This window comes from Pyxicephalus adspersus, chromosome 10, assembly GCF_032062135.1.
Source record: "Pyxicephalus adspersus chromosome 10, UCB_Pads_2.0, whole genome shotgun sequence".
NCBI lineage: Eukaryota > Metazoa > Chordata > Amphibia > Anura > Pyxicephalidae > Pyxicephalus > Pyxicephalus adspersus.
In genome coordinates this window covers 46,887,523-46,901,165 of record NC_092867.1, presented here as the reverse complement: position 1 = coordinate 46,901,165, position 13,643 = coordinate 46,887,523, and the positions used below count along the sequence as shown (strand labels likewise).

Below are 13,643 nucleotides of genomic sequence, written 5' to 3'. Positions count from 1 at the left end.
AAAAAAAAAAAAATATATATATATATATAAATATATAAAAATTGTCTGCGGTTTAGATGTTCCCTTGATGATCTTTGACAATCAAGCTTTGATACCATGATTTTTTGTTTGTTTTACAGTTTTGGTTGCAGAAGTTACAAAACATTTTTTTCCCAAGATTGTGGAAATACACAACTACATTTCAGCTAATTCAACCCAGCATAAACTAAGCAACTGGGCAACTTTAAATCGGTAATGTGATATTTATGTTTATTGTTAAGAATGGAAATAAATACTTTTTATTTACTTTACATTTTTAAACTTTAATTTTTTTAATAATGTCACTAGAACTTTATTTTGTAAATCTTTCCACTGGGGACACAAAGACAAAATCAAAAACACATTTCAGTAGCGTAAGAAATGGGTACAACATATGATAACTGATTCTGATTTTACTGGTGCAAATTGAAGTAAAACCCACACCCTGGGCAAAGTTGCAGTGTGTTCAGTGACCTGTGATGTCATATCTGTGTATTTCCAGAGTAGTTTGTTTTTTTTTTCTACAAAAAGTAGAACTTTCTTTGGCAGCCACAAAGTGGCAATTCACAAAAAAAGTTGATGAGAACAGGAAATCTTGGAGCATGCACAGGTGGCACAGTGCTGTAGAAAGAAGATCAGCCTAGATATTGCCACCAGAAATGAGGAAGTGCAAACCCCTGGCATGGCGAGGTTGAGGGATTGGCAGAATAAGTGGTCAACTACAGCAAGAATAGGGTACAAAAAAGCATGACTTAGAACCTACATAGCTGTTCGGGTCCATGGCCTTTTTTATGCCTTCAGTCATAAAGTACTGCTGGCAGAATCACCAGGTTTTTTATATTACTATAGTAGTAAAATACTTAGATTTAAATGCAAAAAACAGCACAAAAATGATATATTTTCATAATTTTTTCTTCTGATTTTCTTTATACCATTAAATTTTTTTTTACATAGTTGTTAACACTTTTCCAAGTTAAAAACAAGAAAATGTGTTGAAGGTAGAGCTATAGTGGCTAAATTTCAAAGGCAACGTGAGTCAATAATGACAGGTATTCATTTGCCATTAGCAAAACAAATATTACATTTTCTTTAGAATGTTTTCATCGGAATTATTGTTTCAGTTTGTTTTAAAATTATTTTTTTATTTTAATATTTCTTCAAAAGTATGTCTCTGCTTTCCTTTACAGTCATGTTGAGTGTCCCTCTTGCTGGACCACAGTATCAGAGTACTCTTGAACTCTAATTCTTGGTTAAACTAACATGGGGAGGCATGGAATATATTGCACACTCATTCCAGATAAACCTTTTCACAATAAGGCCTAATTATTCAGCTGCTGCTTAGAGATTTTAGCCCTACATCCCCTACCCTAATCTATATGTATTGATTGAGCTCCCCTGTCCTGTCCTTGTTGCTAACACCAAGACATAGACACTGTGGTTAGACACCCCCACTGTTATAGCAAGCTGCTGGGTGTTTCACTTATCATACCCTATTGGTTGTTGTAGTGCTAGGTTTACATGCTTTGTTTTCCCATCATTAAAACACAGAGTTTAAATCCCATGTTTAAAAAGTTTCATTCATATCAATGTGCCAGTACATACTAGAATTTGTTTGGGGCATTTATGGTTGTCTGACCCATGACTTGGTTTTAAAATCCTTTATAAACTCTAAAAAACATACAAAAGCTGCAGGGCATTTTAAGTGTTATAAAATAACATCCATGCAAATTTAGCTTAATGCTCTAATTCAAAGGCCTGTGCCAAAATTTGCTGATGGCACAATTTCCTGAATTTCGTAAGCTCAAATCAAATTTTAATCAGTTCAGCCAAAATCTTTTCCCTAACTCCTTCTGAAATGGTAATTGCCATGCAGTTTCTGGTTATAATTTCTGCTAATTATTGCTGAGCAATAACAAAAAGAAGTCAAGATGAAGTCAGATCTTTTTCTGCCTACTTATTCAAAACATGCCAATTGAATCAGGAGTACAGCACTAGCATTTTATGAAGGTGAGGTTTGCAATGGCATCCTTTACTTTCCTCTCAGTATTCACTCAGTTTTCTTGAAGAGAGCATTCCTTTAATTAAAAAATTTAATTTCACATAAATGTAAAATTTTATAGCTTGTACAACAAACTTGTCTGGCTTTCATTTTTGATCCTTCAAACTAAACTCTGCATTGAAACAAAAGGCATCACCAGGTGCCAGTCTCTTTCATGTTTCTGCAAAATGCACTGGGAGCCTAAAAGCCCCAAGCACCTTCAGTGTGCCTAAAATTTATTTTAGATATGTCAGAACTTAAGCCAGGCCACCTATAGCAGCCAGAGAACGTGGGACATTACTTGTGGCTAGACTTGGGGAGGTGGGTAATAAACATTTAATGTCCCTTCCAATCACATTACCTTGTAAGAAACGAAAATGCATGGATTATAAAAGGGCAGATGTATTTATGTTAGAAATTACAAATGAATGTTAAATTAACTTTCTAAGATAATTACTTTACTTAAAAAAGCAAGCTGTTATACAGAACCATTGTCTGCTTTTATAACATGCTTTGTTTTCTGTTACAGCATGTTGTAAATAGGAAATAGGATAGTGTGTGGTTAAGAAATAAATGGAGCATGGCAACCTCACAGGAAAGAAGTTGTATTTTTTAATTGGAATGAAATACTGTATATACAAAAGCCAAGTATTCATGGTTAGGTACAAATTATTTAATTTTACCATCTCTAAAATGTGTTACATAATTAGAATACAAATAAGAAAAAGTTGGAACATTGAGACACAGCTAAAATAAAATGATGGGGTTTAATTCTTCCCTAGATGTTGGGGCATTTCAACCTCACTGAAACTTATGATTGCAGTTAATGCTTTAAATATGTTTTAGGACTTGACAATAAAATGGTACAAATTCTCTTATAATCACCTAATGTAATTCAAAACTCTGTACTTGTATATAGAATATCAGAATGGTTGACTTATTTTGTTATCTGGGGTAATGATTTTTGCAAAACCCAGAGGAGAACTGGGATGAGTGGAATTTACCTCCTGGACCCGTGTTTATAAGATATGCTTGGTGTGGATGCACATTTGTGCTTTGGCAATACATTACCAAGAGTAGCGGTAAAGCATTGGTGTAATCCAATGACCTTGGAGTAGTCTATGTAAAGAGCTGCACCGTCACCACTTCTCCTTTTCTATCTCCTCCTTTTGCTAATAGTAATTATCTGCATTCAGAAAAGTGATCCCTATGTTGAAAACTCTGTGTATAGACTGGGTACTGAAACTGTCAAAATCCATCCAGGGTCAACAGGGTGCCAGGATGGTTGTGTGTGTGTTATATATATATATTAATATTATGTGGAGCAATAGAGCAAAGGGAAACCTAAGTGAAGAGTTGAAGGTAATTATGCACAAAATTAATATTAATTTTAAAGGTAGAGGATAAAATATACCTAAAGCACTGCAAAGAGCAAGGGTGTTTTTTCCTCATAAAGAATTTCACACAGGTATGGTAAGTCATCACTTTTTGGGGGTATATTGCTTTTTAAAATGTAACATAAAGTTTTAAATGGAATGTAAAATGTAAAACCTTTTTTGTGAGCACTACAAATAATTGTCTGCATGTTCACATACAGCAAGGTATTTTCTAAGCTGAACCTCCACGTTCCAGATGATATCATTCGTAAGTTGATTGCCAATACTCCTGGAGTGATAGAGACCATTTTATATACTCTGCGACAGAAGATCAATGAAAGACTGCAAGACAAGAACCAAAGGGAAAACATCACACAGCAAGTACATGTCCACTTTTTGTATATTTTATTGAATTTCTGTGACAACATGTGCTCTGTAATTCATGATTTGTACATTAATCATATTCTTGTAAGAGCTAAAGCTAAGCAATTATTTTAAGTAAATAGGTGTGGTATCCTTTGTTATGATACATACTAATAAGAACTCTAATATTCTTGTTAAGCATTTTTTTCTTTCCCACTGAACTGCTCTATTACAATTTGTGATGTAGCAACCATGCTGCAAGTTCACGAGGCTATTTGGTAATTGACACATCAAAATTCCTCACATAATGGGCCTGATTTCTTAAAACTCTCCAAGACTTGAGAAGTATCATGGGATAACCTAATTGATTCAGGAAACGTGGAATGGATTTCTTAATAATAAATGCTATTAGTTGGCAAATGTTTTCAATCTTTGACCGGATCCATTGCAGTTTTTCTGGATCACTAAGGTTCTCCCTTTGTTAGTCTATCTTTTCCAGTCTTAGAGAGCCTTATTAAATCAGGCTTAATGTGTGAAAAATGCTTTAACTTTATGAAGTGCATTTTTGTAGGCTTCCTTACTATATGATTCTCTTTGCCCACCTGCCAATCCATCTCTATAGGTTTAGACAGCAACCAAGCAATGTATAGTATACAAGAAATGCTGTGTTTGATTCAAAACATACTATATTTGAAAAACTGAAATGGCCAATGAAGTTGTATATTTAAAATGTAATGTTGGTTTATCTTTTGCAGGAATCCGAATACTTCAGTACACATACTGGGCAACCTACATATGGTAAGCCCAAATCAACATTATTTCATAATTTAAAGCTGTATGCAGTGTAAAGTAATAAGGACTTTTGCTATTAGTTATATTTAGTTACATACTGACATAATGGCATTAAGAAAATCCCAAGACTATGTTTTTGTGATGGCTAAAGCTTGAGGCATATTTATAGAGAACAGTCATTCAGTGCTCTTAAAAATTTTCTGTTTGGCTTTCCCGATTTAAAATTTACTTAATTCGTTTAAAAAAACAGAGAAGACTACACTGAAACCTGAATGACCCTAACTCTGAACCTGTAACACATTTCTGGTTCAAGCAGCACAATTGTTAGAGAAAAGTTACCTAGAAACTTTCATATAGACTACCATTCATTTCAGTGGAAGGGTTTTTGAGTGTTTGTAGGCATTTTAGGGCCACCACATGCTGCTGTCTTCATTCTCTGTGCAGCTCAAAAAGCTCCTGTGTGGAAATTTCAAACAATGGAATTGAAAAGTGTCATTAAAATGCAGGGGAAGCAATGCAAGTAAACTAAGCCCAGGGGATGATTAAAGAAGCCATGATTACTTAAGTATCCCTCCTCTGTCTCAGGGCATGGCCATCTTCCTTATTTTCTTCCTGATGACAATCTTAGGTCATCTTGATTGCCCATTCTTGGTAGATGTTACACCATGCAGGCGGGTGGGAGTTCATTCATTCCGGGCACGCACAAGGCAGGGTTTCAGTGAGCAATGCATAAGATCCAGAAATGGTTTTCTCCTTTGGCTCCTTAATAAACAATGAAAAAAGCTTGATATAGCCATGAACTAAAATATTTCTTTCTAAAAATTCTCTGAATTGAAGTACCTATAAAATGATAATATACAATTAGTTGGTGGTCAGGACTTTGACAAAAGACATAGGTGACCGGGGGTCCCTCCCTAATGTATGACTTGCATGGCCCTGCAAGCTGCCCTTTGTTATGATGATCCCAGCTGCTTCTGCAAGGAAACTGGAAAATGAATGAAAATTAAGGTAAACATAAGTGAAAAAAATACAAAAATAATAAGAACTGTTTGTTTTTATATGATTTCTCTAGCTAAGCAAAAATCAAGATGTTTTCTTATTTAATCAAATCATTGAAGGAAATTTGACCACATGGGGCCTAAATAACAATTTGATTCTCTTAATATAGTCTTGGCTAGTCTTTTTTTGTCCCTAGGGGAAAAATGTTTAGTTTATACAGATGATTGTAGAGTTTTTATTCAGTAAAGAAATGTAATGTGACTTACATTTTTTTATTGCTTGTTGTAGCATGTTTTTATCAACATTTTCAGTTTTGTAGGTTTTTTTGATAATGCAGTGGATGTTTACAAATTTTAGTAATTTGAGCAAACTGATAGACTTCTGTTGGAGGAGTAATAGTAAAGCACAATTACGATTTTATTATAAATCATGTGCTTTGCCTAACAACCAGACCTGTTTAAAAGTATAGGACATTCTCGGCTACTCACCTTTCTTTTGGACTACAAAAATAGTAGTGTAGTATTGTAAAGTTCACAGAGATAACCTCGGCTGGGCTGATAACCCTGCGTGAAATTTTAGTGCAGCAAAGGCAAATGTTTTGAGTTTACAGTCAAAAGGTATTTTTTCAATATATTCTATTGAGGGACACAGAAATATGGTACATTTGGGTAACATCCTGCCATCTTTAAAATGACTGGACTAGCTAAAGAAGATTTGCAGCTCCAGAGCTGTTAGCATTGCCACTGCACTTGCCCTGGCCTCTTGCCCTGGTTGAAGTGTGGCCATTCTCCATTCATTGTAGAGGAAACACCATTTCTCTGCTGTCCTTAAAGCAACATCAATCCTAAATCTACAATTTGTTCCTGCTTCCTGACTACCCTGACCCTGAATATACGGTTATAAGTGCATCACAGAATCCTATTTTTTCTGCCCTCACTTATAATGACCTCTAAACCTGCACCTAAAAGGCAGTCTTACATTAGGAGGGACTGTTTCCTACTGAGCTCCATCTATACAGTATTCATGACCCTAAAGTTGATGATCAGCCTACTTTCTTTTAAAACTCCAAAAAACATTAGGACATTTCCCAGGAACCCATTATTTATTGGTATTCTCCATGCATTGGCCATACCTTGTATGGTTTTATATCATTTGTAATGATTAGGACAGGTGCTCCTTCCTAATTCTATCTTAGGAAGTCTAATTGGTCTTGTGGCTGGATTCACCCCTAAGTTGACTTATTTTGGACATCCTAAAAATATATTTTTATGTCCTTCAATGAACAATAAAGAAGAAGAGATTTTATTCTATAAGAACTTACCTTTAAATCTTTTTTTTTGGCATTCCTTGAGGGTCACAAGTCCTGGCTTTCTATGTTTTAAATCAGGCTCCTCCAACTGAGACATGCTGGTAGCAGAAGGCTGTATTCTGTTCTGGCAGTATAACTTGAAGGTATCAGACTCTGTGTCCCCTAATGGAGTAAAGCAAAATGAAGTTTATAGTTAAGTTTCTACAAACAAATCAAACAAACCTTTTTTGCACTCATTGAGCAGAAAATCAATGGTATAACGGTATGTTATTGCATAAAAGAGCGCAAATAAAAGAAGTTACTTTTTTAAGTTTAAATGCCTTTCAAAGGAGTGGGATATATCTAGAAAGAAATTTCAAAGATGTTTGAAAATCCAAATATCACAATGGACACAAGTGTTTTCTGTATCCTCCTTTGTTCTACATACAAAGCTAACTCTTCTAGTAGTTGCGTTTATAATTCTTAAGTAGGTCTTAAGTAAGTTGCTTGGTATGCAAAGTTGTTGGCTCTTGTTCAGCTTACCTACACTGGCAGAAGTATTTTATTTTTGAAAAACAGATGTTTCTTTAGTGGTAGTTCTGCCACACTTATATACAAAAAGACAGAAATGTTACACAACTAAAATGTGAAAAGGCATTTTTTTACTCAAAATTAGTGTTTTAAAAAAATGTTACTTTAAAAAAAAGAAGAAAAAAAACATTTTGAAAACAGGTTGTTGCAGTGCATCAACTAGTGTGACTAATGAATTTTGTATGTGTATGTCTGAGGTTTAAATGCAGTGTGCACTTCAAGTTGATTTATGAAGTAATCACAATGCATATTCCTTGATGTGGACAAATGAAAACTTATTGCATAAACAAAATGCTTTTTGTTTTAATCATAAAATACATGGTTTTCACAACACATGTGGTTTTGTCTGCACGAAAATAGTAATACATGGCAATATTGTAAATTTGTCAGCCAAGTGTTGCACTGAAGGCATGATCTCACTGACAAGACCTGAAGTTACTGCAGTGGCTGACTTTCCCTTTATTATCCATTTCTCTTTAACATATCCTAAATATGCATATGTCCTGTGGCTATCCATTGGATAAATGATTTATGGTGTAAAATGCAGTGTGGACTATTTGTTTTTGCACCTCCCTGATCTATTGTACCCAAACCTACACACTTTTGCTTGTTATCTTGCAACGTTTGGTATAATTTTGTTTTATGCAGATTTTTCCTAATAGAGTATTTATTGTTTCAGGTTCTACAAATGTTTCTTCCCCCACGTATCAAAGAACATTACCACATGTAGGTCCTACAGATCAGACACACAGTCACCCAAAAAGGTATGATATAAGTATGGTATAGATGGGAATGTAATGTTTTTTAGGACGAGTTAGGGATTTTATTTACCTTTTTATGTAAATTAAATTATATTAATACTATGCAGTGCTAAAAATACTTCTATAATATGAACCCAGAGCTTGTACTGCATGTTTACATATACAACATAAGGGCAGGCAATGTTCATTCTGCAATATTCATTCTTACCTCTTCTGTCAGAATTTGCTGTGCATTCCCAGCTCAGAGTTGGTTGCCAGGATACCTTGCACATCCCAGGTTCCCCTGTGGATGCTGGGACTGAATGGACATCATCCCGAACCAGTCAGGCAAAATGGTGGAAGATCAAATCAAGGAAGAGAAGAAGGAAGAAGATGGCGGCTTTTACGATAGAACGAGGACAGGTAAGTAAAAAAAGGGTTTTGTTAGTCTTAAATGTTAAATGTTAAATCTGAACTCCAGATAAAAAGAATATACGGTGAAGAACACCAATTTTTGTAGCGGGATTTTATAGGCCAATATCAACAGCATATATTATAAAAATAACTTTTTTTTAAATAATATTTACATTAAAAGGCTCATTTCCAATTCATAAAACCACATAAAAACCATTGTTAACCACAATAATCTCTCCTTTCAGAGTGTCCCTGTGAGGGATACATTCTGGGTAAATTCTCTATGCGTTTTGCGGAAATATCCGCTTCCTCAGGAGAGAGGAGAGAGAATCTGATGCTTGTGTTCTTAGCAACACTCCCTGTTAGGATCAGTAGTGGGGAACAGAATGGTAGTCATGGCAGTGAAGCTGGTATATGTTTTGCTCTGGTATCATTTTTAAATCACATCTAGTTTTTATTACAATTTTGAAGTCCTTAGGTTCTAATGTTATTTCTATTAGTCAATACAATTAGACAATAATACCATACTGAAATCTCACAGCTGAGCCACACGTTTTCACACCAGCTCCCCTGCATGCTGCAACCTTCCAGATAAACCACTAAATACACAGGCTGTTTATAATACCAAGGGATTTGTATTTAATACCATCTAGTTCTGAAATCGCCTAGTTCTGTTGGACTGTACAGTCCCATCTCATTGAACAGGAGAATGTTTGTTTTTTCTTTGCTGCAGTTAAGTAGCATTTTCCTATTCTCTAGTCTGTGACCAGACAGTGTTTAATGTAAACATAGCATGTTTCTGCAGATACATATGCATAGATCTTTATCTGAGTTTTTTTTTAAAAAGCATTGGGGCTGGATTTACTGGGAATTCGCACAAGCAGGTTTGGGTGGATTCCCAACCCCGTTGTCCACATTTTCTCCCAATGGCACTGGTAATTTAGGTCAGCTGGATGTTTAGCTCTGAGGAGATTGTGGCAGTGTGTGCTTGCAGTTTTGTGCTGTAACAAGCTGAGGAAAAAAATAGCGTGTTTATGTGTTTATTTTGTTTTCTTGTATTCAAAAGAGGCAGAGCTCCCTAAATTACAAAGTGGTGTCCAGATTACCTTTGCCTCAAATCTCGCTTTAGTTTTTTTCCTGTACTGATAAACAGATTTTACAGACCTCATCACAAGGTTTGTTAAAGCTAAGTTGTAGGATCCTGCTCAGATACAACCATTATCTCCTTTTCCCATCTTGTTTTTTTTTTTTTAAAGAATTTCTTACTTTTTCAATAAATTCTTTTTATTCTCCTCCTAAAATTAAGAAAAACTCCCAAGAGCCCTTTGCTTGCACAGTGTACATTGAACCTGTTAGTAGTCAAGGCTGCAGCAGTGTTTTGCTAGAAAATAAATCAATATAGGTAGGACTGACAACACTGCTAGGGATATGAATGAAAAAAATAAAACTGTATGTTGTGGGGATTTGGGGATTTCTGTTAGAACAACTTATTCAATCATTTTTAATAAAGGGAAAGTTGCATTTTAAGTGCCACAGCAAAGTCAGATGTACACTGCTCTGTTGGTCTAGTTTAGTCAGCAATCTAAAATTGTATATTCCCCCCACTATAAAAGAAAATAAATCAATGAAACCACACACATGCTAGAAATCCAGAGAATGTTTGTGCAGTGCTAAGGAATGTATACAGCCTATACTTTCCAAACATATCACCTTTAGCATCCTCCCTGTTACCTGTCAAATATCAATTGAGATTCATAATCATTTTTACAAAAAAAGAATGTATTACTTTAAGTGTTTTATATTTGTACTCCGATTTACACCAGACATATTCCATTCCATGGATAAACTCAAAGCTTTGTTGAGGTTGTTCCTATGGATTTGTGGGGGAATGAAAAAAATCACCAGAGCTGGGTATGTTCAGATAAGATATGGTGCAATAATTGGGGAGGCCTGCAATGTGTAACAGGCGCCTTGTGGCATTGAAACAAAACATTAGGGATTTTTCTTAGATAAAGCAGATGTTTCTTGTCTGTTCTCTCTTCATCCCCACATTAACATTTGTAGTACAAGCAGTCCATCGCTGTTTGTTAACTTACAATACTCCACATCAAGGTAAAAGTTCCAAAATCTAAATACTGCCTTTGTGGAATAGGAGGTTTTACCACAAAAAAGAGAAGTGGACAGCCTGTGTTTAAGAATTGCTGTCTGCCTGTGCTTGGGAGAGAAAAGGCAGAGTTCCCATGTCAGTGCGCACTTATTGGCCTGCCATTTGAAGACTCAGCTGCCACCCAAAATCAAGACAACACACAGCAAAGTGGTCAGAGGTATTTTGTGTTGATGTCTTGCCTTTCTGGCAACTGTTCATGGCAAAGCTCATTTATATATTCCTAACTAACTATGCATATTCTTTAGGCCTATTTTGTTTATTGTGCACCAATAGTGTTTTTCAATCAGTTGTTTAGATATACAAGTAAAATGGACTTCTCGCTTTTAAGGTGTATGTTTTCCAGACCAGTATGCATATTTTCACAGGGAAGCCATATTACCTCATTAGGTTTTGCCTCCTGCATGGCAGTGCCATACAATGGCTGCACTGCACCTCTCCTCCTTACAATGCAAATCTGTGAATTAGATAAATGATTAAAAACAACATACCCCATAAGTTCCTGGGATGTTTGGGCAGAAGCTCCTAAACAGGTAGAAAATGATTGTAGGGGCTTACCTAGTTGTGTTTAATCTATAAATCTCTACATTTATACCATTAACAAATGACTTATAGACTAAATTTTCCATAAAAGCTGAACTTCAGCCCGATATAAAAGGAACAAATTTAATGCACATCCTTAACTCTTAGTACATCCTTTTTTTTGGATTGCAAGCAGTACAGTTCTTACATTTAACGTTTGTATTGATCTCTTGCTGTCCCTGGGCCTCTATCTAGCTTGCCGATTTTTAAATTCATGGCTCCTATTCAGAGATGTACTGCAATCATATGTGCTTCACCTTCTCTCCTTAGCCGGTCACAGGTCATTCAGAGTGTTCTGTGATTGGGCAAGGAGAGAGAAGCCAGGCACTCTTCCCTTTCCCAAACCAGAAATTGAGGATGGGTCTGGACCACCTGACCATTGATAATAAAAGAACACCTGTCTTTGAAATGGGGGAAGATGGAGGCCAGGTGGCTCAGGTAGACAGGCTGTGTGCAACCTGTATGCTAGGAGGTTTCCAAAAGTTTAGGTCTGTAGGACCAAGAACTTTAAAGAGTGTCAAAACTGGGGAGCCTGGAGGCAAAATTTAGTGTTTTTGTCATGCTGTAATGACTTTGATCTCCTTTGAGGATAAAACCCTAAATATTGCCTATTTAAGTTGATGTTTTTGTGAATAAAAGTTGGCAGAGTGCCCTGAAATTGAACTGAAGTCTGAAATACCTCTCTACAGCAAATGCGTTTTATGGCTGATCTCTCATAGGACTGAGAATTGTTTTCAAGATATTGTTATATTGCCAGTATGGTGGCTGACAGCCTGGACTTACAGGTCTGTATCTAGAAATCAGTGTCCATCCATCTGCAAACTCTTTGTATGGGCTTTGCTTAGGAGTTCTGAACCCCCAGCATTTCTAAAGTATTCTGGAAAGCTAACAAGGGTGTATGCAAGTGTGTATAACTGATGTACTGTGGTTTGGACATATGAAAGTGAGCTCCATGCTAAGAATGGTTCTTGGTAAAGTGAAGCAGACGATATGTAGCTAAATATACTAACAGATTGCATAATTACTTTAACACTGATATTGATAATGTCTAGGGAGGTAAGATAATACTTTATCCTACGAATAAAACAACAGGTTATCAAATTACTTCATGAAAGATCTGATCAAAATTCCATAGTAGTGTGCACGTTTTCCATGATTCATAAGCCTAAAGTGCATATTTTATACATTGTAGATTAAGGCTCTGCTGGATGGTTAATGTTATCTATGTCCTTGGCAGATACTTCAGATGAAAGTCCAGCGCCTGGAGCACTTGGTGCAGCTGAAAGACCTGAGGATAGAGGATTTAACGCGGCACCTAAATAAACAAAGACTGCAGAAGAATATCACTTAAGATCTTTACTTTAGAAATTGGCAAGAATGTAATTACCAACATTACTACCAAGCATCTTACATATTCCCAGAAGACATGCTCAAGGACTTTACTCATCCATTCACTAGAACATCAGATTGAACAAGTGCCTTTCCTGTTCATTGTTTATTTTTAAGTATGAAAGAAAAAAATTGTAGTATATTATATATTATGTGGGTATAAAATATAGGTGTATATTGCACAAATGTATATTGTATAAATGCAGATCTGTGATTAAGGTAACCTGAATGATTCAGATTCTTCATTTGTGGTCACTCTCCGCATAGTACACAGCTATATTGCACAGCAAGCTGAATGTATCAAGTCTTGAATGTATTCAAATTTTGCCAGCCTAAACTGTTCCTTTATATACTTTTTGTCTGTGTATTTACCAACCAGGCTGGAGGTGTCTTGGATCCGTAAACTGGACCTCTAAGCTACAAAGTCTGATTACTAATAGAAAAATAAAATATAGAAACAATACATATGGCTGGCTCAATGGGGACAGCAAAACAAACATTGGGTTCAGTCTTCCAAGTGGGGACAACAGGAATAAAAAATTAGGTTTAACCCTTCTCAACTGTATATGAGAGTGTTCCCCATGTTAGCAGTATAAAGCTGGCACAGGATCTAGCCTTTCATTCCACTAGAAAAGTTTTATTTTTGTTGTGTCTATAACACAACTGATACTAGAGATAAGGGGAATTTTACTAGCACACTCACAATAAAATACTGACAAAATAAACCATTTTTGGCTGGAGTCCCATATGCCCTTGTCCTATTTAATTGTCTGACAAAGAAAATCTTATGGAAAACTTGGGTAAGTTTTTAAGCCGAGCTTGACTGAAGATATCTAAAAAAGTAATGCTACACCGGCCATCCCCCTTAAATTGGCCGTGTCTATTTTTT

At 35.8% G+C, this 13,643-nt stretch overlaps 1 protein-coding gene across 1 annotated transcript in view; it reads left to right on the top strand.

Moving 5' to 3' along the window:
- LOC140338860 (sperm flagellar protein 1-like) overlaps nucleotides 1-12,977 on the top strand; it is a 16,173-nt gene extending 3,196 nt beyond the window's left edge. Inside the window, exons 2-7 of the mRNA XM_072423181.1 lie at nucleotides 120-231; nucleotides 3,654-3,813; nucleotides 4,551-4,593; nucleotides 8,145-8,245; nucleotides 8,404-8,628; nucleotides 12,603-12,977. Of these exons, the coding sequence (XP_072279282.1) occupies nucleotides 120-231; nucleotides 3,654-3,813; nucleotides 4,551-4,593; nucleotides 8,145-8,245; nucleotides 8,404-8,628; nucleotides 12,603-12,716 (755 nt within the window). The 3' untranslated portion in view covers nucleotides 12,717-12,977. The remainder of the gene's footprint in view (nucleotides 1-119; nucleotides 232-3,653; nucleotides 3,814-4,550; nucleotides 4,594-8,144; nucleotides 8,246-8,403; nucleotides 8,629-12,602) is intronic.
- The last annotated feature ends 666 nt before the right edge of the window (nucleotides 12,978-13,643 follow it).